The 24,308-nt window shown below is 36.7% G+C and overlaps 1 protein-coding gene across 1 annotated transcript in view; it reads right to left on the reverse strand.

The window, feature by feature from the left end:
- The window catches only part of ALDH1A1 (aldehyde dehydrogenase 1 family member A1), a 37,012-nt gene extending 13,136 nt beyond the window's left edge, over positions 1-23,876 (reverse strand). Inside the window, exons 1-6 of the mRNA XM_026064050.1 lie at positions 23,714-23,876; positions 13,392-13,496; positions 8,982-9,122; positions 5,486-5,615; positions 4,354-4,415; positions 2,184-2,312 (exon numbers count right to left, since the gene is read on the reverse strand). Coding sequence (XP_025919835.1) covers positions 2,184-2,312; positions 4,354-4,415; positions 5,486-5,615; positions 8,982-9,122; positions 13,392-13,496; positions 23,714-23,803 — 657 coding nt within the window. The 5' untranslated portion in view covers positions 23,804-23,876. The remainder of the gene's footprint in view (positions 1-2,183; positions 2,313-4,353; positions 4,416-5,485; positions 5,616-8,981; positions 9,123-13,391; positions 13,497-23,713) is intronic.
- Between the last annotated feature and the right edge of the window lie 432 nt (positions 23,877-24,308).

Raw genomic sequence — 24,308 nt, forward strand, 5'->3', positions numbered from 1 at the left:
AAGTTATTTTTCTTCTAATAGCCCATCAGCCCAAATTCTCATGAATGTGTGAGGTGCAGCTGGATTTTCTTCCCACTTTTGAAGCAGCTATAGGATCTCCATGTTGCTTAGGAAGAGAGCAAGCATAGAGTTATAGGACCAAAAATACTCATCTCCTGTATTATCACTTAAACGAGTCACTTTTAAGGGTTAAATAGGTCTTTGGAATAACATGCCTAGATTCCATTTTCATTTATCTGCTGGTGAATTATAGCTCCTGTACCTCATATCCTGCATTATGGACACCAGACATGCATTTCTGTTCTAGCAATTTCAGCTGCTCACAGGATTACGCTCTTATTCACTCCATCAATCTTTTTATGCTCATTTAACAGTTCAGATCAATATTTACCCAGAATTGATGAGACAATGAGGTTCTCTGCATTTCCTTAGCAGTATGCTTCACACCTAATCTGGACAAATAGTTTGTAGAGAAAAATAAGGAAGATATCTTCTGCAGACTGGGGGTGGGAAGAGGGGGGGGCTAAGTCACACCTTCTCACTTTGGGCATTTAATTTCTGTGTCTGTAGTAGAAGCTATAATTTATATCAAAAGAGCCTCACACGGGCTATTAATAAGGATAGTAAGGATTACCAGCCATGACTATATTTCTTTTCTTATTCAGACACTTGAGAAATATAAAATTAAATTAGCTCATTAGTTAGTTTCACTAGAACTCTAAAGAAGCTACTGAAGTGATCACTGAGTTTTGATCTCTAACAAAGATTTGGGCTCCCACTTTATTTGGGTAATTCAGATGTAAACAAAAACTCAGCTAGATTTTGGTGAATAAATCTTGAGTCTTCTGATGAGATAAATATTTGTCTTTAATTAAAGTTCTACGATGTCTGCCAGATAAGCCACTAAAGACATTTAACACTGATATATTTAAATTTCTCATTCAGTTGATCACTGAATAGGCAAAATGTGGATCATCTCTTGTCTTTTCCTAAAAGTGCTGTAATGTCATACCAGTCATTATCACTATGCAAAAGTCCTGAGCTTGAATGCAATCATGACCACATTCCCAGTTATTAGTTCTCCTTTCAAGAAGTCATATCAGAACAGATACTTTATTAGACTCAGGGCAGAACTGAGTTATTTTCCCTGTAAATTTGCTTTTCTACAGAAATAAACTTTTTTATACTTGCTAAAAATTAGTAGAGAAAATACCTCTGAATGTTTCTAAAAGCCTCCCCTTCTTATTCAATATTTTCTAATAATAACTCCTGTGTAATGCATTAATGGCAGGACTTGGCTTCTTCATACACTCACTCATTTCATCCCCTCCAGTCTGCACCGAGTATCAGGGTGCAGGCAGTCTGTGCATCCAGCTGAATCACTGCTTTGGAGCAGTTCAGCATGCTGAAAAGTGCTAAGTCATTGCCATTAGCACTTTGGAAGGTCACCAAGCTGGCAGTTATTGACATTCGCACCAACTCCTCAAACACATGACCTTACATTTGTTGACCTTATTGCGAGGCAGGATAGTTAAATTATTTCACTGATATTCTCTGGTTGTTTGCTGGGCTGGGCACAATAATCAAGGCTACTTTGGAGCCACTGGGGAAACTACCCTGCTCTGCACTCAGAAGCACAAGGTGTATCTTTCTCCCAGTTTCTGTGTGAAGAGAGTTCATGAGTTTGGCAGCAGTTAGGCAGTTTAGTTTTACAGCTCTCTGTTAATCATAAACTCATGTGAATGAAATGTTTGTTCAGTTAATAATAATAATAATAATAATAATAATAATAAGCTGTACAAACAGGTCCCTTTCTGTGATAACTATGCTAATAAAATTGTTGACACCCATCTCTAAAAACCCCGCTCTTGACTCCTTGTTTGCTTTTGACTTTTGAAAGGTATGGTGCTTTTGTAATACACATATGTTTGCCAAGGAATGGGGTTTACTAAATTGCTATTGTGGGTTTTTTTGTGCTGGGACTAGGCTGAAAGATATTCATGCTTTTGCCCTGGATTTGCTTCACTGCTCTACAGTAAGGCGAGTTCCATAGCACAAGGCTAGACACGCAATGAGAAGTACTTGCACAGGGCAGCTAGGCTTATATTACCTCCATGGCATTTCAGCCAAAGTATTCTCTTACATTTCTGAGAAGTGCAAAAACTCGGCTGTTACTGACTTACCTCTTTAATTAAGGATCCCATGTAAAGGGCACTCAGTGGAGTTTGTTCTGCTGGTTTGACAACCACCGTGTTTCCACAACAAAGGGCAGGGGCGATCTTCCAGACAAACATAACCAATGGGAAGTTCCACTGAAAGACAGATGAGAAGGTGTATCCTGTTTCTAATACACCACCAAATTGCCTTTGCTTTTTCTGCAATAATAACATGAATTGTCAACTGGGTGGTTGAACTCTTTGTTGAACTCTTTTCAGTGTGAAGATATTTTGAAAAAACAACTAGCAAGTGGTGTTACACAAAGACCAGTGATTTTGGTACATATGAGTCCAGGGGATCCAAAGGGTTAGTTAAAAGCTCAGGAGACAATAAAAGTAGGCCTCTAACAAAGCTTGACAAAAAGTTGCTGGATTAGTGGTGAAGTTGGGAGTTTTGCTATCTTCTTTCTTAAATGATCACATCCGTCACCAATTCAGCCTTCTAAGGGAGATAAGGTAATAATTTGTAACACTGCCCCTGCCCTCTTCCCTACCCGTTTCACTGGCAGTTGTCTATCGCGGTGAGCCCAGCCAGGCTGCAGAATGGCTGACTGCTCAGGCCCCTTGTTCAGCCATGTGGGTCACAGTGTGGCTGGGGCACAAACCGGGCTGGTCATTTCTGCCCCTTTGAGAATACTTGTAGTGGCTTTGGAAGTACTGAGCCCATGAGCCTCACTGCAAGAGACATAGAGCGTCTTACATCTAAGAAAGAGGGGGAAAAGGCTGTTAACCCTTACCTATTACGCCAGAAAAGCCTGGAGAAATACATATACAACTGCTCTCTCTCTCTTTCCTTAACTCATTCCAACCCTTCTCCCCCTCAAAATAACAAAAGCACAAACTAGCACAGAGTAAGGGGGTACAGGGTTTCCTAGGTCTTCCTGAGTGAAGTAGAATTATGCGAGAGGAAGGAAAAAGCAGAACTAGTTGAAGTGTTTTGCAACATTCACATAATCCTCCAAGATTTTGTTTATATAAAAAAACTCCAACTTGATGGGTTCATGTTTCAATGGAGAGCAAAGAGAGATACACTTAGGAGTTCTTGCATATAAGGGCAGCCAGTGTTTGCACTAAAAGCCAACTGCTTATACTTGAAGGCTACAATTTTACTTAGAAGTTACCACATCTAATGTGTCTAGTTCATTACCATATCTTGGCTCTGAGCGCTTTACTTGAAATAGCTCATGTCTGACTTACAAGGGAACGCAGAATAGCAGCTCTCCTGGGGGCTCCATCCAAATATTTTATTCCAGTGATGACCTCAAAACCAGTGTAGTGGTCTAAAAAGAGGTCAAATCTCCAAGCTCAGCTGAAAGACACTGAGAACATGTGTGGGATCCACAGGTCTGAGCAGATCTGGTGGGCAAACTGACTATTTCAAAAACCATAAGGCTGTCAAACAGGTCAGGTCAGGCTCCCCACACCCTACCATGTGCACAGAGGTGGGTGGATTAGGAGTGTGTAGTATAACTACAACAAATAACAGCTACTCTCACAGCAACCCATCACATCCGTACAAACCTTACCAAAGAATCTCAGAGTTGACTTGACTCAGGCAGTCCTTTTAACTCCACTTAAAACAAGTAACTTAAAAAAACTAGGAACTTTGACACTCTGAACAGGAGCTTTGGAACATGTGGCTCAGTATCACTGTGCTTATTGGACACATTCTTTGTGTTGTTACTTGTACCGTCAACAGGGTGTATGAGTCTTAGTCATAAATAAAGATCCCAGTGGTCTAGGTACTGTATGAAACAGAATTGGAGACATTCCATGTCCCAAAGAGCATGCTGTTTATAGGCTGTAAATATTCACCTTTCCTACTAGTTTATTCCCAAGTTTTTCAATTCAAACAGAACACAGACCTGTCTTTCAAAGCAATCTATCAATAAGTCTTTTGAGATTTATTTWTTTWTTTTTTCCAAACACACGAAAGAGAAAAGTGAGGGTGAGCAGGTGAGCATTCTTCAAAATGCCACTTTACAGACTTTGAAGAATACTCAAGATAGTCTCTACCTTATAGGACCAGAGAAGTTCTGACTGATAATGTTTCACATACCCACTTGCACATACAAAATTTCACAAGCAAGTCCATTTACAGTAGGAACATTTGATTTGATAAATGGCTCCAACTTACGGGAATAATTTGGCCACAAACACCAATGGGCTCGTGTCTTGTAAATGTAAAAAAGTTTCCATCTAGAGGAAGAAGAAATAAATAAGAACTTCAGACAAAGCATTTGGGAAAAACAGTTAAATAAAAAAAGAAGATAAACTTGGATACCAAACTTAGCTGCATACTATTTTACTTATAAGTGACATTTTCAAAATTTTAACTATGCAACAACAACCAAAAAGTACATCTGGATTCAGTCTCTACTTTCCTCATAGCTTCAAGGTTTGATTCTGCCAGTCTGACTGACTTGCTGCAATGGTAACCCTGCTTCTCAATATGGTATGCACAGAACACCAATGAGCATTCTTTGTTTCTTTTTTCTTCTATCACCTTTTTTCTGGAAAGTGCTTTTTTAAAAGCTACTTGCAATCCTAGATACATATCAGACATTTTTTAATATTAGATCTTAGCTTAAATCAAATCCATTAAGTATAAAATTCTCTTTGTTTCAAATAAACATGTGTTCCATTAAGCCTAGTCTAGGGATCTGCGTGGTGCAAAAAGTTGAAGTATTTATCACTGTAGTTTTCCTTAATTCCTTCTTTATTACCATTCCTTTTTTTTTTTTCCTCCTGAGAGAAGGCAGTTAGACACAATGTTTTCATAGAGCTAGTTAATGGGAAGAGAGATCAGAATGGAATTTCAGCAAAATAAGGGAGTGTTTCCTCATTTCTATCTGTTGAACTCTTCCTAATACACTGTCCGATAACTGAATCAAAGATTATTATTTGTGCTAATCTTAGCCTTAATGAGTAAATACCTGGCTTACATTATTGTATCATCATATAAGCTACACTTTACTATGTAAAAGGAAACTATCAGAGTTTTTCAATGCACAGACAGGCTAACACCTTTCCAGTCAATAAGGAGTACTTATTAGTGGTGTATCTATCAAATAAATAAGTTTGAATAACTACATTTAATATGTAAAAAGAGCTCTATGATAAACCTCAATTAACCTATATAAATCTTTCAAAAATATTTTCCTTTTAAGATTTTTTTGTGTGGCACCACTTTTAGAAAGAGGTTTTTTTTCTTAAAAAAAGATCATATGGATTCAGTCCTGTATTTTGGTTTTCTCAAAATTACTCACCCATTGGCATAGTACGACCATGGTTTTTATCAGCCCAGCCTGCACAGTAGCGTAATGTTTTAATACAGGCACCTAAATCCATTAGGTAGGCAGTGGAAAAGAGTTTCCCACCATCAATGGTTTCCATTGTCTGCAGATAACAACAATTAAGAAGTTAATATCAAATACTGATAAGCATTCTTATATCAGTAATTTGTCACAGCTTTCAGTTGTTCAATTTTTCAGCTTTACTACAATCATCTAGAACATTAATTCTCCTCTGAGGGAGAGTTAACTTTCGAAAAAACCCTAGCGGACAATTTACAAATGAGAAATTTTCATAAAGGTTTATTCTCAGCAATCTATGCAGATAAATTGGTCATGGTACATTTGAAATGACAAGAGGTTCTGAAAACATTAAATTTCTCCCAGCTGAATCAGGGAAACCTCTCTGATTTAATCTAAATAGTCTACAAGTGCAGATGAAAAGTTCTAGAACTAGGAGTCTGGGGGTTAGCTGATGTAAATAAAACGACTGGTCACCATCACTATGTGCTTTTTGCACTGACATCCAAGGTAGGTAGTAGTTTCCTGGCAATGACTATCATACTTATTTAGGCTGCTGTGCTTTTTAATTAGCAAGGGACATCTTTCTAGGTGCTTAATGAATGCATAAGTGGCAAATTATATGAGCAAGAAGACCCAAAGCATGCAATACTAGTCCCAAAATAAACCTTGAGTCACTGAATGAGCAAAGGAAAGACCTGAGCCCTCAAGGAACTTTAAGGAAGAGTAAGGCAGTATGAAAAAAGCACATTTATATAGAAGAGACTCTTTTTATTGGCTAGCTAATAACTGAGTGAACTAACTAGCCAATATGAAGGCATCTTTCCATGCCTGGCAAATATATATCCAAAACCTTAACCTGTAGAATAATAATCAGCAAGTATTCATCTATAACTTTTCCACTGACTGATTCTGTTCCTCCCACAGTGCTCTAATGATCCCACAGCACTGAGTATGGTGGAATTCCAGCCAAATCTAGGRGGTGTGGTTTGGATTAGGACCATTTTAATACTCCTAATTCTTGGGAAATTTAATTAAAGACCATATACAATTCTTAAATAATGTCAACATCTTCTTGATACTCCTAGAAGTTTTGCCCCAAATTTTCCAAGCACAGAGACACTGGGGACCTTCAGTTTTGTGGACAATCCTGTGAAGATGCTTGGCGGGAAAATCCCAACTTATAGTTCCAAGATCTAGTCAAATCTTGGAAATATTCTTTTCTTTTGAAATTTAGTATTTCATATAGCTAAGGTTTCTTAACGTTTCAGGCTGAATCTATAGTYTGATCTTGCAAAGATATTATCTCACCTCAATACTCCCTGTATTGTCCATAATTTTAGTTAAGTGAAAGGACTGCAGGAAGAGAGCAGAGCAAATGGAGAAGCCAGCAATGCTTGATGGTTTTCAACAACAAGGAACTGATTAAATGAAATATATCTTGCCACTCAAGGTGGTAATCCAGCCCCGTATTGTTTATGTTCTCTTTAGCCATAGGAGAAAATTCTTTTCTGGCCCCAAACTTATGAACTCTGAACATCAAAACAGACTGAAACTTTAGAAACAAAAATCTTTGTGGCTCTTTCAGTTCTCTACTTAGACTTACTCTTCCAGTAGCCTACCTAAGAGACTGTTCAGCCTCTGGAGCTTTTGGGAGAGGCATCTTATCATTATATGAAATAACGAAATGGAATAATTTTGATCCTGGCCAGATGCACAAACTTGTGAAAATGTTTTTACAATGAACTTTGGGGGTCTGTTTGGCCTCTAGTGGCTACAAGGCTGTTTTTTATTCTCTCTCTACTGGCTCCCTGGCTCCTCAGATAAACTGCGAGTGGAGAAAATCTCTTTGGCTAACTCGGACTATTCTGAAGAAGTCTGGAAAGCACTTCATTCAAACACACCTTATCTAAAAGGGAAAAGTAGCCAATAACGCATTGAAGGTGTGGGAAATAAAAACAAAGTCAGTCAAATAGAAACAAGAGATAGGCCCCAGATGGAAGGAGTACTTTGCTACTATAAAAATGACAAATAAGAACAAAAACTGACTGCTCTGCTTCCTTGAGAAAGAAAGATTATTCCTCTGCCCTCTTTGCATGTGTAATGTCTTAGGCTGTACGACAGAGAAGAAAATGCCAGCTTATCCAATATTGAGCTGACAAGCAGGTATACTTTTCCTATAAAAAGTGCAACTCCTTTAAAATGTAGTCTCTCTCAGTTCCAATAAACCTAACATTGTTAATGACACAAAGGATAGCCACCTGAGTTTTCTCCTGAGAAACTTAATTATTACTCCAGATCAAGGTGACAGGATTAATTTAGAGAAAGAACTTAATTGAAGAAAAGTGTAAAGCTGACAATTGCAAACTTTGAAGTTTTGAGGAAATAACCTCAGTTCCAGTGCAAGTATCTGTCTAGACTAGAGCCAGAAATAAACCATGGACAATGGAATCCTTTTTGCACATTTTACATATTCTGGAGATTTAAGTTTTACTAGCTTATTGTTGGTGCTGTTTGTAGCAAATGGCTAAATACTTTGAGTTGTGATAGAATCAAAGTGATGACTCTGAATGTTCAATGCTCCTTATGCTTTCTTAAATTTTTGACACTGTTCACAGAAAACAGAGTTCATCTTCAAGGTAGTGCAAACAAGTATCCCGTCTAAAATTTAATTCCGGGAGGTACTTGAAATAGCAGAGAGATCATCTTAATGATAGCCTCAGATTTCGGGTTTAAAACATGTAGGGTAGAACAGTTTACCAAACAAGTGGTGCATTTCTACTTTTAAATATTGTTTGTTGCATTTGTGCACAGATGGTAGGATGGTGCTGCTGCTGTTAGGAGTGGTAAAATGGGTGCGCCAAAAGACAGGATCTGGTAAAGACAGGAAATCCTCCTCCCTCTGCCCTACTCCAATGTTCTTCCTACTAACAGATAATTTGTGTTGCCTTTGGTTCTGGTTAATATTTTTCACTCATTGACAGGTACAAGCTGGAATTAATGAAAGGCCAGTGATTAAAAAAAAAGAAAAATCACACTCATGAATTCAAGGTTTCTCCTAGTTCTGACTTGTTTCTTCTGTAAGTATGGGACCTTCGAGCCGAACTGTTATTTAAGCCTTGAATCAGGTCTTGATTCAGCCAAGCATTAAGCACATGTTGGATGTCAGTGTGTCCTTAATAATCAACAATTAAAACTGCATTGATTGTAGGGGGCTTAAGCATTCTCGTAAAGCTGATTGAACATTTAAGTACTTTGTGGATTTGGGGCCTTAGGGGACCAGAGTGCAAGCTGGTTTAATGAGGTCCATTTGCAATACAGAGCAAAACCAAGTRTTGAGATAGCCTGACTTTCCAAGGGGTTGCACATGTTACCCTTGCTGATACTTCTTCCTTTAAAATTCAGGGCACAGACTTTTTTATCCTTCTTTCTGTTCACATATTATACTTACTGCAAGAATCAGCCGGTCTCTTTCAACTAAATCAGCCAGTTTATTCAAGAGCCTTCCTCGTTCTGAAGCATCCATCGTTCGCCAGGGTGAACCAAGCTCAAAAGCCTTTCTGGCTGCTTTAACAGCCTTGTCTACATCTGCCTGTGGGGAAAACAGGGAAACTTTTATGATCAATAATTGATTCTGTCACCCAGTTTTGTTGGTTGTTAAACATGCAAGGTGTTTTGCAGAATAAATAAGAGACACTCATCCCATTAGAAAACTTAGAATCTAATCAAAATTAGTATAGTAACTTTGTAGTAGTAAACTAGGTGCATGTTTTTCTTTTCCTTTCAAAGATTTTTACTACCATTTCAGCAATGTGAAGTCATATGAGAAACAGATGGGTTCTCAAAGCTCCTAAAATAAAAACATATTAAGGAACTCTATTTTTAGGTTTATATTTTTCAAACCTGTCCAGATTTTAGCATCCATAATTGGGGATGTACCCATAAGTTGTATTGCTCATGCAATTTAAACTCTTTCACATACAAAGAAATGCCCAAATCTGCAAGTTAAATTTTTAGGCATCCAACATAATCTAAAAATATCTGGTGGTGTGATGAAGACCGGTTTAGAAAAATCTGTTCCTTAAAATGTTTTGTATAATGAACACAAATGTATTATTGGGAGAAACAAATCATTGCATTTGTATTTGAAGACATTAAGGAACATAAGTATTTAAAATAATGTGAACAATTGACTAGCTAACCAGGTTTAAAATGCTGAGCCTAAGCACTCTGAGCATTGTCTTTGCATTAAACGAGTTAACTTGTCAGATTATGAATGTTTTTTATAGCATAATTTATTATTTATTATTTGGCTTTTGCTATAGCACAGAAACATACACTCTTCTGTATGTGAGGGTGTTCCAGGATATAAAAAAAATCAATTAAAAATCTCCTGAGAAATGGCTTTCAATACTTGGAAATTTTCTGTATTTCATGAATCTTGTAAAAGTTTTCCTAGCAAAACAAAAAAAGAGGTTTATTCTAGTCTTTTATTATAGATTAAAACAAATTTAAAGAAGAAAGCACAAATCTATCTATGGCACATTTCTSTGAGAAATTTGCACACATTCTTTAAAGGATTTCTTTTGAACTTGTTTTGTATTGCTGGTTGCTAGAGTCCCCTCTGGGTAAATCACTATCAAGGTGGACTAAGTCAGTCAAAGCTGACTAAGTCAACACCAAAGTCAATTATTTTAAAATGCAAACCAGCACTAGAACTTTTAACCGATGTTGATAACCAATAATTAATTCTCCTTAGAGGGAGAAAAAAGCCTCAAATATTGCCTTGGAAAGCCCAGAAATCCCCAAGCCAGGGCAGACCTGCAAGGCAGGAGACCCTCCAGAACTTCTTCTACTTGCAAAGGCAGGAGATCTGGGAAACGGATGGATCAAAAGGATCCATCAGCCGATTCATCATTATACAGTAGTTCTGACCAGTCACCTATATCGGGTAGATGAAATCTACCAGATTAGGAAGGATTGCTTCTCTTCTGAACTGTCAGAATCTTACCAAATACCTTATCACTTATCTGTAGACCAGAAAACTGCATTCAATGAATAATTAATTTATACTTTCATTTTTTCTTATATTTAACTATTGTAAACATTCTAAAGCTTTTCAATACAACAGCTTGGGATGTTTGCTTTGGCCTGTAATATCTGGCATTTATAAGTATTGGAAAAGGCAGAACAAGCTGAGAACTTAAGTCATACCTTCATGAATGATGTAAATTAAAACTAAATACAGTGTCACGTGTTCTTTCTACTACAGGTAGAAATAATTAAAAATCAAGAAAAAAATATTTAAAACTAATTAAATGCTGTGAATGTAAAGTAAGAAAAAAAAAGATTTTCTTCAACTAAATGAAATTAAATTTAGGTATATATACACTGAGAGAATCAAGATTGATAGTGCCTTGCAGAGCCAGTTTTTTAAATAGATTTTTATAGATTTTTTACTTTACATCCCACTGACCAGTTTTTAAGCAAATGTAGTCCTCCTTTATTATTAGCAGGGGCCTTTAGGATTAGTGAATGTAGCTTGAAAGAGCCATCAAACTGAAAGGAAAACAGTTCCCACCCACATATGTGTCTGTGCTTTGTAATCTCCACTTGTTTTTTTTAAATACCACTGCAAGGCCGTGTACAGCCCTTTGTCAACTCTATTGTACACACAAATTAAATTCCTAAAATCTCTTGGCTCATTATCTAAAGACTAGGCTCTAGAATATTAGGTTCACAATGACTGTGTAATTTACTAGATTTGTACATTTCACTTGGCAATTTAGTTAATAGCAGTTGTCATTACACATTAGTTTGCAAAATTATTGGAGAGAAAGCAAACCTGTGTGTCGAACAGTATTATCTCTTTATTTAACGAGTTGTTAGATTGCTTGTAAAGAATGAAAGCTACAAGAGTTCTGAATGCTAAGTGAACAGTTGCAGGTCATGAGTAATGTAATTTGAGGATGATCAAATATCAGGCCAGCCTGATTTGCAATGTAATTTGATTTTCAAAGACTGAACAGAGAAGAGGTAGAAGGGGTAGCATTTTACATCAAAAGCACCTATGTTGTTAGCGTGATATAATTCAGCAGTTAACAGCATGCTTATGAAATTCTTTGGCTGAYGGCAGAAAGAGCCTGAAACAATCTTAGTGAGACTGAGCTCTAGACACAGATAACGAGAACTAAAGAAAGCAAGAATGAGACATTTCAAGACTCACGCTCAGATATTTGAGATTATAGAAAGTCAGATTTATGCAGACATTACTCAGCCATCTTCTGTATAACAAAAAGTTTAAAAAAATGTCTTCACTGTGACTTTCTTATTACTGGCAGCATGCACAATCTCTGTTGACAGATAGCATTTGGGCCAAAGTTTATCAGGAGATCTGTGACAAAATTATAGAATCAAGTAACTGAGATTCAATGAAAGCTGAATTCCTTAAAAAGAGAATTTAATTTCAGGTAGAATCTCTACACAATAAATTAAAATATTCTGAAAGAGATTGCATCGGTAAACTGGTAAGATAGATACAGTGCTTATAGGCTTCATAATAGTTCTCATGGATAAGAAGGGGTTTACCATTAAACCATTTTGCTGCTAAATATAAAACAGATTCTTTAAACAAATCATTATAAGTATGCATACTTCTTGATCAAAAATGAGCCCAATTGAAAACAAATTGAATGTCAGATGTCATTTTGTGAGAAATGTGAACAAATTTTCTGGCTTTTGGACATGAAAATTTGCCCTTGGTGGGAAAGTGTAGAAAAGCAAATAAATATTTGCATGAACCAAAGCATTAATTATAAAAGCAGTATTATTTTCAAGCACAGCTAGCAGTTTTTTTTATAGCTGTCAGCTAGAAAAAGAACATTCACTTCTCAGACTTACTTTCTCAGAGTTTATCCAAAAAATTTCATTGGTCATCAGTTTTGAAACTGTTTAAGTTGCAGTGTCTGTTCTTTTTAAACAAGTAACCCCCTACTTGATAACATGCATTTAAACTATATAGTACCACTAAGCAAACTCTTTTCAAATGAAATTTACCTAAAATGATGCAAATATATAGCTGCTTATTTGGGTGCTTAGGTTTTCATTACAGTTTTGATTAAGCTGTGTTTATCTGTAATTTTTCACTAAGAAATCTCATATATGTCAGAATGAATGTTTGTTTATAGCTGTCAACAATTTTTTTAGACCTCTTCTTAAATTCATTAATTCAACATACAAATCAGCTTTGGTGGAATTTGTGTCTATTTGATAGGTAAACTACATCTTCAGAGTCTTTTTTAGTACTGTGTTCCAATATGTTTTTGAAAAATCACCTTGTTGAAGGGGGCAGTACTGAGAAGACAGAAATTCACAGCTATAAATGTGGATAGTAATGATCCCATTAACATTTTCTCAGAGTTTGCCTGTCTTGGGAAAATATTAGTATTTGTCCACTTTATTATGTTATTGGTAATGAAAGGCCTTATGTAACATGTGGTATGAACAGATCACATTACTGAGTAAGGAAGACAGGTGAAAAAATAGCTAAAACGACAGTAAAATGACTACATGCCACAGATCAAAGATAATAGATAAAAATTAGCAAAAAGATTTTCCTCATAATCTTCTTCAGATGAGCACGGTCCTAAGTGTAAATCAGTTTTCCAGTGTCATTTTACACACAACATTAAGTCTTGGGGAAAAGGTAAGAATTATGTTTGCAGAACTTATATAGGAAGRAGTAGATATATCTCCACCTGAAGTAGTATTTTACATGAACAAAGAAAGATGTTGCCTTCCTGCTTTTAAGGTACAGAATTATATTCAAAGCCAAGATTAAAAACATGAAAGAAAACCCCACCTTGTCACCTTCTTCAATCTCACAGATTTTCTCTTCGGTTGCAGGGTTAAAGACTTCAAATTTTTTACCACTGACAGAGTCATGCCACTCATTGTTTATAAATATCTGCAAAGGAAAAGAAATAATGCAACATTATTAGTAACATCTTGTCTATTATCTATTTTAATGACTAAATCTATTGTTCATAACCAAGAGCTGTCTGGTTGGCACCTGAATGCAAAATGGAATAGCTATTTCTACATTATTCTGAAGAAAATAGTGCTCATATAGGCAGTTAATCAAGAATAGCTTTTTAAAATTAACTTCTTATGGAGACAAGCCACTTTCTCTCTCCACAAAATATTTTCACTTTGTCTCATATTATGAAAAGATATTGGTTTGTAGGGGTCCTTCCTCTCTCAAACCGAGGTCTGTGAAGTGCAGGAGAGACACAGTCCTCAGTGACCTACCTAAAATTACCCATCTTTACTATGCTCATAGGTTCAGTAACTGTGGAGGGCCTTTCTGCTCCTACAGAAATAAATGTGTCCCTACAGAAATAAACCCAACAGTTGGGTTTAACACATGTAGTTCATGTAGTATCTTGTAGAATGCCATTTTATTCAACTTTCTTTCAATTCTTTTCATTCTCTCCTGCCAAAAAAAAAAAAAAAAAGGAAGCCCAACATTAAATGGTAGCATGTTTCTCTGAAATGAAGTCAAGACTGAAAAAATCACAGTCCACTGAATGAAACAAAGAGAACCATTTAAACAAAGTACAACGTCAAGCAAAGTTGTTTGTATACTTGTCTATTTCCATGTTACAGGAGAAAAATAATCAGAGATTAGGAGCCTGTTTTATCTTTCACCAAAATCCTTTGGGTTTGTGGATTGCTGCCTCATTGGATGTGATCATAATCAACATTTAAAAGCAGAAACATAATTCTATTAATCTTTTACAGGAGAAACAGGATCTATGCCATTAAACAAAGGCAAGAATCACAAATCAAGAGCAAGTTATTGATGTGTTTGCCAAAAATGTACTGTTAGCAACCATGGAGAAATCCTAGACTGTCCTTGCAATTGGTAGTAGGCACATTTTAGAGACACATGCTTAAAAAAAAAAAAGAAAAGAAAGAAAAGAAAAGAAAAAGCTTAGCAGTGCATACTGTGAAAAAAGTTCTTTCTCATATACCATGGTCACATCGCAAAAAGTTGAATTAATTCATTGATTAAATCCCAGATACCTTTTTTTTAATTGCTGCCTGCTTCAGCCTGTCCTAGTATTTATTATAAGGAAGGGAGTTCTTGCCTTCCATGCCACGGTCTTGCCTTCCAGACCATAACCAGCGCACATTAAATATTCATATCGGCCAAGCTAAAAAAGTCCAAGAGCCGATGAAAAGGGGACTTTCAAGGGTGGCTCTTGGGCAGAAGATGATAGTGGTGCCCAGCTACACATATAATTCAATACACCTAAATATGTCCTAGCTGAAAATGTATGAGAAACAGCAATCTCTGATCACAGCTTAAGATGCTCTTTTTGGAAGAATATTTATAGGATCTTGACCTGAACATTTTCTCATCACAGAAGTTATATGATGGATGCCAGATGTGGGGTTATAATCATATGACCATAATCCTTCACTCTGCGTGTGTGTATACTCACATGAACATACAGTGAATGTTGCTGCTGGCATTATATGTGCCCTCACTGCTGGACAGGACTACAGATGATGGTCACATCTATGGGCAACTCTTCTCCCTCCCCTCCCTACCTCAGCTTTTCTCTCCAACACCTCAGGAATTCAAACCTCTCCCTCTTTGGTCTTCAGCATGTGCTGCAATTCCTGCCTTTGAAAGGTGAAGTTACTTACATTATATGACTTCAATTTTCAATGAGATGGTCTTTGGGTGACAGATTTAGCTGTCATTACTGCATAACCAGTATGACTATCTTCTCCTCAAGCCAGTCACAATCATTTGTTGTGATTCAGTGCTTATTTAGTAATTTCCATCAATGCTCTGATTATCTCCAGTTTAATTGCCACAGGCTCCAAATCTTTTGTCTACCTGGTATCAGTGCTGCTTTCCTATCTCCCATCCAGCGGATAGGGATAGAGTGCAAATATACCCCAGTTATTCTGACTGTCACTACCGGTTAGAATATTTTTATTGGAATTGCAAGAGGCATCACAGCAAATTAGTAATATTTGTGTCCAGCTTGACAGTCTTTCATACTTCATTCCAGTTCTGAGGATCTCTGTTATGTCTCTGCACTGATTTTCCTCAGGAGACACCACTGCTTTTGAATTTCCTTTCTTTTTCCTGGCTCCTTTTTCTAAGCTGTTGCTATCAAGTTGAACAATCATATTTCAGGAATACCAGGCAACCATACTTTGCTCACTTAAGTGTTTTCTCATGACTTCTACATGACAGGGATGGGAGCAAGTCTAATAACATTAAACACAAGAAAATAAGCTAAAATTATGCTTTCCTCAATCTTGCCAGAATATTCTGTCTTTTTGTTTAGTATCATTCTATTTCAAGCTCTTAATAAAGGGCCAAACATGTAGTTAGCAATTAAGCATATAAAAGCAACAGTTGCACAGTGGCTGGCCCACATCAAAGTTAATCATAACAGCTTACCCAGCAGCAATGAAACTGATATCCAAAGCTCATTTAATAACTGCTAGGAACTGTTTCCTTATTCAAAGATTAAGCTTTTATGCAGGCTGAAAGCACAGTGTGTACCAAAACTACTTTGCATGGCTGGAACAAACACCATCACATCTTGATTGAAACACTGCTGGCACACATATAATAAGAACAAAATAAGACAAGACGGGAATTGTGGTTTCCCATATTGAAATTTTATGATTCATAACGTTTCATGGTATAATAGTACCAGAAATTCAAATCTAGACCCCTTCACATAAGCAATTGACAAATGTGCCATTACAGTAGAAGAAATAATTAAATATCTGAATTCCTTATAAAGTCTAAATGAAATCAGTGTCAGACAAGAATACTTTCTACAAAGACAGCACAAAATCCTTTAAGGTTTGCTTTTGCTCTTAGTTTGTTATGTGTTTAGTATGGCTCTTTCCTGCTCCTCCAAGCTCTGGCATTCTTATTTCAGTTTTGCTGTATATCCCTTAAAACTACACCAAAAGAATTTTTTAGGAGTGAGAAGTTCTGCATCCATGTAGGTTTCTGATTACTGGTAAATCCCGTCTGGATAATATGACAGTTTATGCAATCTGTAGAAATTAATCTGCTTCCCCATTAAAAAAAAAAGAAAAAGGAAATAAGCCACAGAAATTATTACTGAAAAGTCTTTTTTTTTTGATTCTGTAGGGAAAAATATGACACCTTCCACACCACTGTAAAAATGCTGTCTTCTAAAACACTTATGTTACACCTTTTTAAAAAGACTATAATGCTGTTGAAGTTTCTCTCTCATCATATTGAAGATGATACAAAATGAACTGATTCAACAATTGCTAGACAGTAGAGAAGGAATATATCTATTAAAAATATTCCCTGTCTTGGTTGCAATTACTGAGATATTATATAATACAACAAAGTTATAAAAATTTAGAAGACAATAGGAGGGTGAAGGCCAAGGACTTCTGGGTGAAATTTGAGTTACTTATCTCTATTTGTAAATTCAAAGTGGAATCTGGGCCTGATTAGTAGGTGTGTTAGATCTGTGCTACCCTAAAGACTGCCATCTTTGAACCACTACTGGTGAAATAATGAAAGAGTTAATTTTCTCTTTCTAATTCTGTAAGTTGTCTTGAAAGAGAAGGAAAAACCTCAATGGAAAGACCTAAAACATTGCACAGATAATAAAAAGAGGAGGCTGTGTTTGGTGCTGTGTGGGTTGCTCTTTAAAGTGGACACTATTATGTGTACAGTCCAATATTACCAGTAGGGATCGCTTCTGTTGCATCCTCCCTATGCTCTCTAGGTTGAGGTCAGTGTTGAAATGGGATCACCTGTCTGAGTAAGCCCAAGCCCTGTGTTTGAGCCCATCTTCCTCCCCGTTGGTGGGTGGTATCCTCCTTTCCCATGGGCTTCCAACGCCGTTGCGCTGCCTGCCCCTGCACAAGGCAGGCGTGAGTACACCTCACACTCCTGCAGACAGCGATGGGCTCTGACTGCACCACATTGCTACAAGGGTATTTTATTCTCAGATCACAACTATCTTTGGGATTATGGTTTGAAACTACCACCTTGCCCCATTGCTTAATAACCACACCATCAAAAGAAGATCAACAAGCAGAAAAGGTACCATTCCCATTTCCTATCCATCAAGATAGAACACTACTGCTGCTCATAACAGTAGGAATTTCTACATTTACACAGAGAACCAGGAAATACTTTGGGGCAGGCAAATCAAAGCAAATAATGCTTGATTCAGAGGAGGGCAGAAGCAAGGCACCATAACTGCAGGATAAATTCATTTTGTCACACAGAACTGCAATTTAAACACAACCACTACAACCCTATATGCTATGAAAACAGGAAACCTTTCAGGGAATAGATTTTTTGCATAGTATTGAAATTACTTACACTGACTCTCTGGGTAGTTATTAATAATTGGTGAATAATTTGGTAATAAACTGCCAAGGCCAATAAAGTATTTCTCTCTAAATGGATATGGTAACAATTTGCTATTATGATATTCCTATATGTTTTAGTTTGTTTATATGTGGGCACCATACATACAGTGTCATTGTTGCCTTTAGCTATCAGGGCTGACCAGCAAACTCCTAACTTATCAAAAGCTGTAAGGAAAATAAGGGAAATATGAGTCCCTGGAAATTTCAGGAATATCCACATAAAATTCTGATTGTTATGCAAGTGTAAAGACAGCAGTTAAATAGTTAATAAGAAAAAAAAAGTCTTTAGTAACTAGTTACATTGCCAAGAAAAGAGACAAAGTAAAGGTAAATATTAACATAACACTGCTATGATGTTACAGTATGCCAAATTCATATCTGTCTGTGAAAGGAATAATAGTAAAACATACCATTTTTGGAAATTTTGAAAGTATTTGTTTAAATACTACATTTATTGCACCAACTGATATCACCCATGATATTACTTTAGAGTATCTTTCTTATTAATGTTTCTAATACCATCCCCTTTTAAAAAACTAACTTATTACATTAAATATGTACACAACATTGTATCATGACTGTATAAATCAAACTATCCAGATGTCTTCTCTAAGTTAGATGGCAGTCTTCCTTAAGCAGGTATGAAAGACAGAAAAGAGAAGGAAAAAGCCAAAACTCTCCATGTAAACAGTATTACATATATTGCAGGCAGCTGCACTCCCAGTTGTTCAAGAAGCCCTGCTCATTTAACATTGCCGAGTACATGCTGCAAACAAACAGGATGTGTATTTCTACATCCAGGAAGCATTGATGTCCTAGCCAAAAGCAGTCTCTGGCTACTCCCCCGTCTTACTGAAAAAAGCATTTGGGATCACCTTGCACAAGGTTACAGTGTTTTTTTCTGTCAGGCAGAACTTCTTTGGCAGCCAAAATCCAAATTTTTTTTGTTTGTTTGTCAGATGTAAATGCAAAAGACCCACTTCTCTCTTGCACATGCTGTCCAGGGGGTTGTCTATAATGATTGAATAGAGCCCATGGAGCTTAGGGTTGTAAATTTATGCTGCAAGAACTGACATCTTAGAAATACTGTTGCATGCGTTTTGTAACTGCTATTTCACTGGCATTTTTAAGAAACAACAAATTTAAGAATTTATAACTTTTACCCTTCTTGGCACTGGAGGTGGAAATCAGCTTTTGATGTAGATGATGCTGGACACTACTAAAGTTTTCTGTTTAAAATTTAGCCCAGGTAACAGGCTATCACAGTCAAAATGCCTCTGATTGATTTTATTTTACGGTGTCAGAGTATAATCAAATCTTGATTCTCTGAACTGATTGATTTCAAATCAGATAATCAGATATAGAGCTTCCACCATTTGAGGCTTAAGTTATCTGCAAGACTGAAGTGTTTCTGTCTTTGTTTAGACAGTTGATTTGGTCATTCAAGTGATCTGAGCAGAGACCTGCTCTTTGCCTTTCTTTGTCATCCCAGTGTTTTTTTTTTTTCCTCCCTTCAGCCCTTGCGTATGTTTCAAAGACAATGAAATCATTTTGCACATTTCACAAAGTATTTGTTAGCTAGAGAGTGCCATATTTGTGTCTTTGTTGCATAAGGAAAGTGTTTGACTCGGGACAGCTTTGTCTCAGGTGGAACATGCTGTAGCTCTGCTGAGAAGGATTTCAGAGCTCTGCCCTAGGTGCCAGCCCCTAGCAAAGCATAGCTTATTACAGCATCTCCCAGAGATTAAAGATCTCCTTTTGTGGGCTCTCTATTGTGCAAAGTCTGTACAGGATTTTCAGGCCTCAGTGCTTCTGTAGAAGTAAATTAAAAGTTTTAGTTGGTTGTGCAGCTTGGAGAAAATATTTCATTTCTGATGCTGCAAAGATCTTATACATGGTCCTATATTCAGGATCTGTCTATAAATTTATTCTTCATTAGGGAAGAATTTTTATTATAATGTTACTATTATAATATATAAACCATACTACAGAGATCTAGTCAAGAAAAATAAAATAACCATCAAAAATGCAGACAATTCAAACTGACCTAAAGGTGGCTTTATAAATGTGCAAGGATATGTCTAATCTAACTTTTCTTTAGCTACTAGTAGCTTTTCCAAATACTCGTAGAAAATGCACAGCCTCTTTCCCCTATGAATCTGGCACCTGGTGACCTACAACTCTGGCTTGATAAAGCTTTTCTTTACAATGCTCTTCAAATGTGCTGCCTGTTATAGGTAGACCTAAATGTGATCACCCTATTTCAACAGCTGTTCAGCTGACTCTGCTCACAAGCTTCCTAGCGCAGATGGTCAACCAGTAAGCTACACTGCCAGCTTTTTTAAAGGCTGGGAATAGAAAGGGTGCACCAGGGCTCTGGCTGGGCTGCTGAATTCAGCGTTGCTCAGGTGAGATGAAGCACAAAGCTGAAAAAAAGTTGGTGCCTATTTACACCTGCTCTTATAGCCTGCAAGAATTATTCAGTTATTCTTGGTTTTGATGCTGCCAGTAAATCTTAGAGCTACATCCAAATCTGAAAGAGATCTGTGGCCCAAGAACAGACTCATTTCAAGTGCCATAAGCTCCGATTTACTTCTTCCAATATGTTTCATTAAGCCTCCGTGTATTCTTTAAGTAGTACCACTAAAATCAGTGAAATTACTTTTATAACTTCTCAAGGGAAGAAATTGCTAGCCTTAAATAACTATTTCCTATATTTTATGTGATGTCTCTTTTTTTTTTTTTCAAGTTTTTCCTTACAAGAAGTTGTTTGATTAATATTTCATGTGACAACATTTTGTTTCCCCGAGAACTGTAGTTTATTATTGACGCAGGAATTACATTTTACTTCCGCAGTGAACAAGCAATCAGAGAGGCTATCCCTTCTATTTATTATTTAAACTTTTTAGTGTGTCAGTTAGTGGCTTGGTATTCACAAAATCAGCTGAGTTTAAAAAAAAAGAAAAATCGGTTTCTATAGTAGCTTTATGGTTGATTACCTTTACTGCAGACATTGTAATTAATTTTTTCCCTTTCTCCCCTCCCCTCATTTTTGTTTGTGATTACAACATGCACGATACTTGGCTGCAACTTTTCTTCCCTCAGGGTGGCTTACCATGCTTTCTGGTATCCTATAAGGAGCCTAGTAAGAAAATACTTTGCTGTTTTTTCCTCCAAATGCAATTTAGCAACCTAATATTTAATTGATCTGGATTTTCCTAATTAAAGGAGCATGACAGGACTTACTATATTATATATATTATTATATATTGAAAGAATCATGACAGAAATAATTTGTCAAACAATCATTGTCTAATTCCTCAGAGCTGACTAAGTAAAACATTTACTGGTACATTTGTAGTCAGCTACCAACACTGAAACACTCTTTGAGTTCATTGGAATATCTTTAAAGGAGATTCAGATAGGAAACCAATTCAAGATCGCACAACAGTTCAATATCCAAATCAATTTAATTGTCTAAAATTCATACAATTTAATTCTTGAAATTCCGATTCTCAGAAGTGTGCTTAGTCTTATGCTCTATGTGAAAAGCACAATCTGCAATATAACTATATCAACCTACATGCCCCAGATGTTTAGAAATACTTAACTAAAATAACTTTATATAAGGCCCAAGCTGACTCCTCTTGTAGAAAGCAAAATAGGGAGAGACTTAAACTAAGAGGACTTAAACTAAGTGCTTGGAACATCTCCTGTAGACTTTTTCCCAGATCCTTGTGTGATGGCAGTTGAGATTATATCATTATATACAAGGAGAAGAGTGAGTTCACAGAGGTGAGGTGGCTGCTGATAGTCAGGGTGCTTCAGGTAGCAGGGTTGGTGCATCAGCACTAATTAACACTTCTCTCGTCTTGATCTCACAATGGCCCAACATAACTCATCAAGGCAAACCCACACACCGTGCACCAACTCTGAAGGGGCAGGAGAGGAACAGGGCAGGTAAGAAGATATAGAGTGAAAAGGCTATTGGAAAGTCAGTCCAGCCATACTAAGTTCACATTAAACTGCTGGAGGATTGCTGGATATTTTGCTGATGAGATGAAATTTCTCTTATCCCTTCTCCCTGTCCCCCTGTTCACTTTTGTGGCTTTCAGACAATGGTGAAGGAGGACGAAAGAACTGCAAAAGGAAATCATTTGCAAGGGTATGTTTGATTTGTTCGGTTGTAGGTATATAATTCTGCAAATGCCTTGCAAATTTGCAAAGGAATACATTATATGCAGTTTTTAAGGAACTGCTATCTGTTGTCAAGGCAAAAAAATCCCCATCTATATGCTAGATGACACTCTCCTTAATGCAAAATATAGAAACTTCTGCCACGCTCTCTATCCTGTGGTTGCCTTTGGTATGTCTGATATTAATGAAGTAGGCTTTTGTCTACTAAATATTTTAGAAGAATAGAAATGTTTATTGGAATTTGTTTGTCATGTTCAGTGACAGCAGATTTCTGAGTTGGCAACTAGCTCTTATTAGCTGTTTTCTGTTGGAAAATTTAGAAATTTAACAAATATCACTGTAGTTTCTGGAACACCACTGTCCACTAGGAACTAAATTATCTTCTCTGAACTGAGTGCCCCCCTCCCCCCCTTTTTTTTTTTTTTTGAGAAAGGAAGAGCACTAGTGAACTATCATATGGCAGAACTACACTGCTTCTTTASCCTGTTAAATATTTACAAACTAAGGTCCTGCATGCTTTATTCAGGCAAGGTATGCATTGAAATTTTGGTAGATTTTTACATTAAAAGTATTAAGTGATGGAATAGAACAGAATTCAAAGTCTAGGTAATTGTTGAACACCTAAGCACCTCTCTTTTGGAAAAGAAAGTAAGCAGTGGTTCTAGGAAAGTAAAAATTATTTTCTTTGCACTGGTAATGATTAAAAAACCCCAAACTGTAACCGAGTCTCCAAAGAGAAGAGGTCCTTTCTGATCAATGCTCTACCCGAAAGTTTCAGAGGGCAGAGTTTCAATATTTTTGCCAACAGTTTGTTCAAAGTTCTTGCAGATATCTGCTTCCTATGATATCAAACAGGCAAGGAGTCTTTTAAAGCTGCAAACACAAGTCTTCTTTATCTGTGTATTGCTGACTGCATATGGAAAGAATAAAAATAATAATATTGAGTAATTAGCAATGGTAGCCTTCATCTTTTTTATTGATAGTTACTTGCTTAAGCTGAAAACCAGACATTATCTCTAAGAAAAATATGAGTGGTATGAACTTTAGTTTCATTTTCACACATCCATTTCCACATGAGCATATCTGGCATAATTGTTTAAATCTGCTTATAATACATTGTGATACCGTAACATTTTAATTTGGTCTTGCTGTTCTGAAAAATAATATAAACTTTTCCTTCTTTGCTCCATTTATACCTTCTAGGAAACATGACTGCAGAAACTTGGGGGGGGGGGGCTAGGGGGAAGAGCTCCCCTTACCAAGAAAGCATGAAATAATTCTATCACACTTACACGTTTCCTGACCCACTTACATACTTCCTGAAATGCTTAGGCAAAAGGATCATAGAACATTAATTACTAACAAGTACAGTATCAGAAACAATAATCTGATTAAACACTTTAAACACACCCCTGACTTAATTTTACTTCCATAGCTCAAATAAAATTAAATTAGCACATCTTACACTCTAAACTGACTGCATAAGAAAAGTTAACAAATGCAAATGCTACTAACCTTGGTGTACTTAATTTTTAAATCTTTGAGTGGTTCTGGCAATGCTGGATTAACTGGAGCAGGATTGCTGTCTGAACCTTGTTTCTTCATATTTTCAGTTCAGAAGTTTGGGGACGTTCCTGAAACACAGGTGAAATGAGGTATCAGGGAAGCACAGTGATTTTTGCCCTGACTGAGCCCTTAGCTTTATTTGTGCTTTTTTATCTGTACCAGCTATAGTATATTTGCATACAGGAATATGATTGGATGAAAGAATTCATTGCAAAGAGAAAATGACACTACTTATTTTTAAGACCAAGAGCAACAGTGTTTTTGCTGAGCTGAGACCTCGACAAAGTAAATTCTGCTGTACCAATCTGTCTACCCAGACACAACAAACTTCTTGCTGGGAAACATAGTCTTACCAGTAAAATTGCTTTCTTTCAGTCGGCGGGTCCCCAGATTTTAAGTGGAGTTCTTTGCTTTCTTGAAGGCAGTTCTGTAGGTAAAGACAGACTTGTTATCTCTGGGTACAAACTAAGCCCTCACTGTAGAGCTAGCGAGAGTAACTCCCAGAGCTGCAAAGCGTTCACTAACACCCCCCCCCCAAAAAAAA

This window comes from Apteryx rowi, unplaced genomic scaffold, assembly GCF_003343035.1.
Source record: "Apteryx rowi isolate R43461 unplaced genomic scaffold, aptRow1 scaffold_207, whole genome shotgun sequence".
Lineage (NCBI taxonomy): Eukaryota > Metazoa > Chordata > Aves > Apterygiformes > Apterygidae > Apteryx > Apteryx rowi.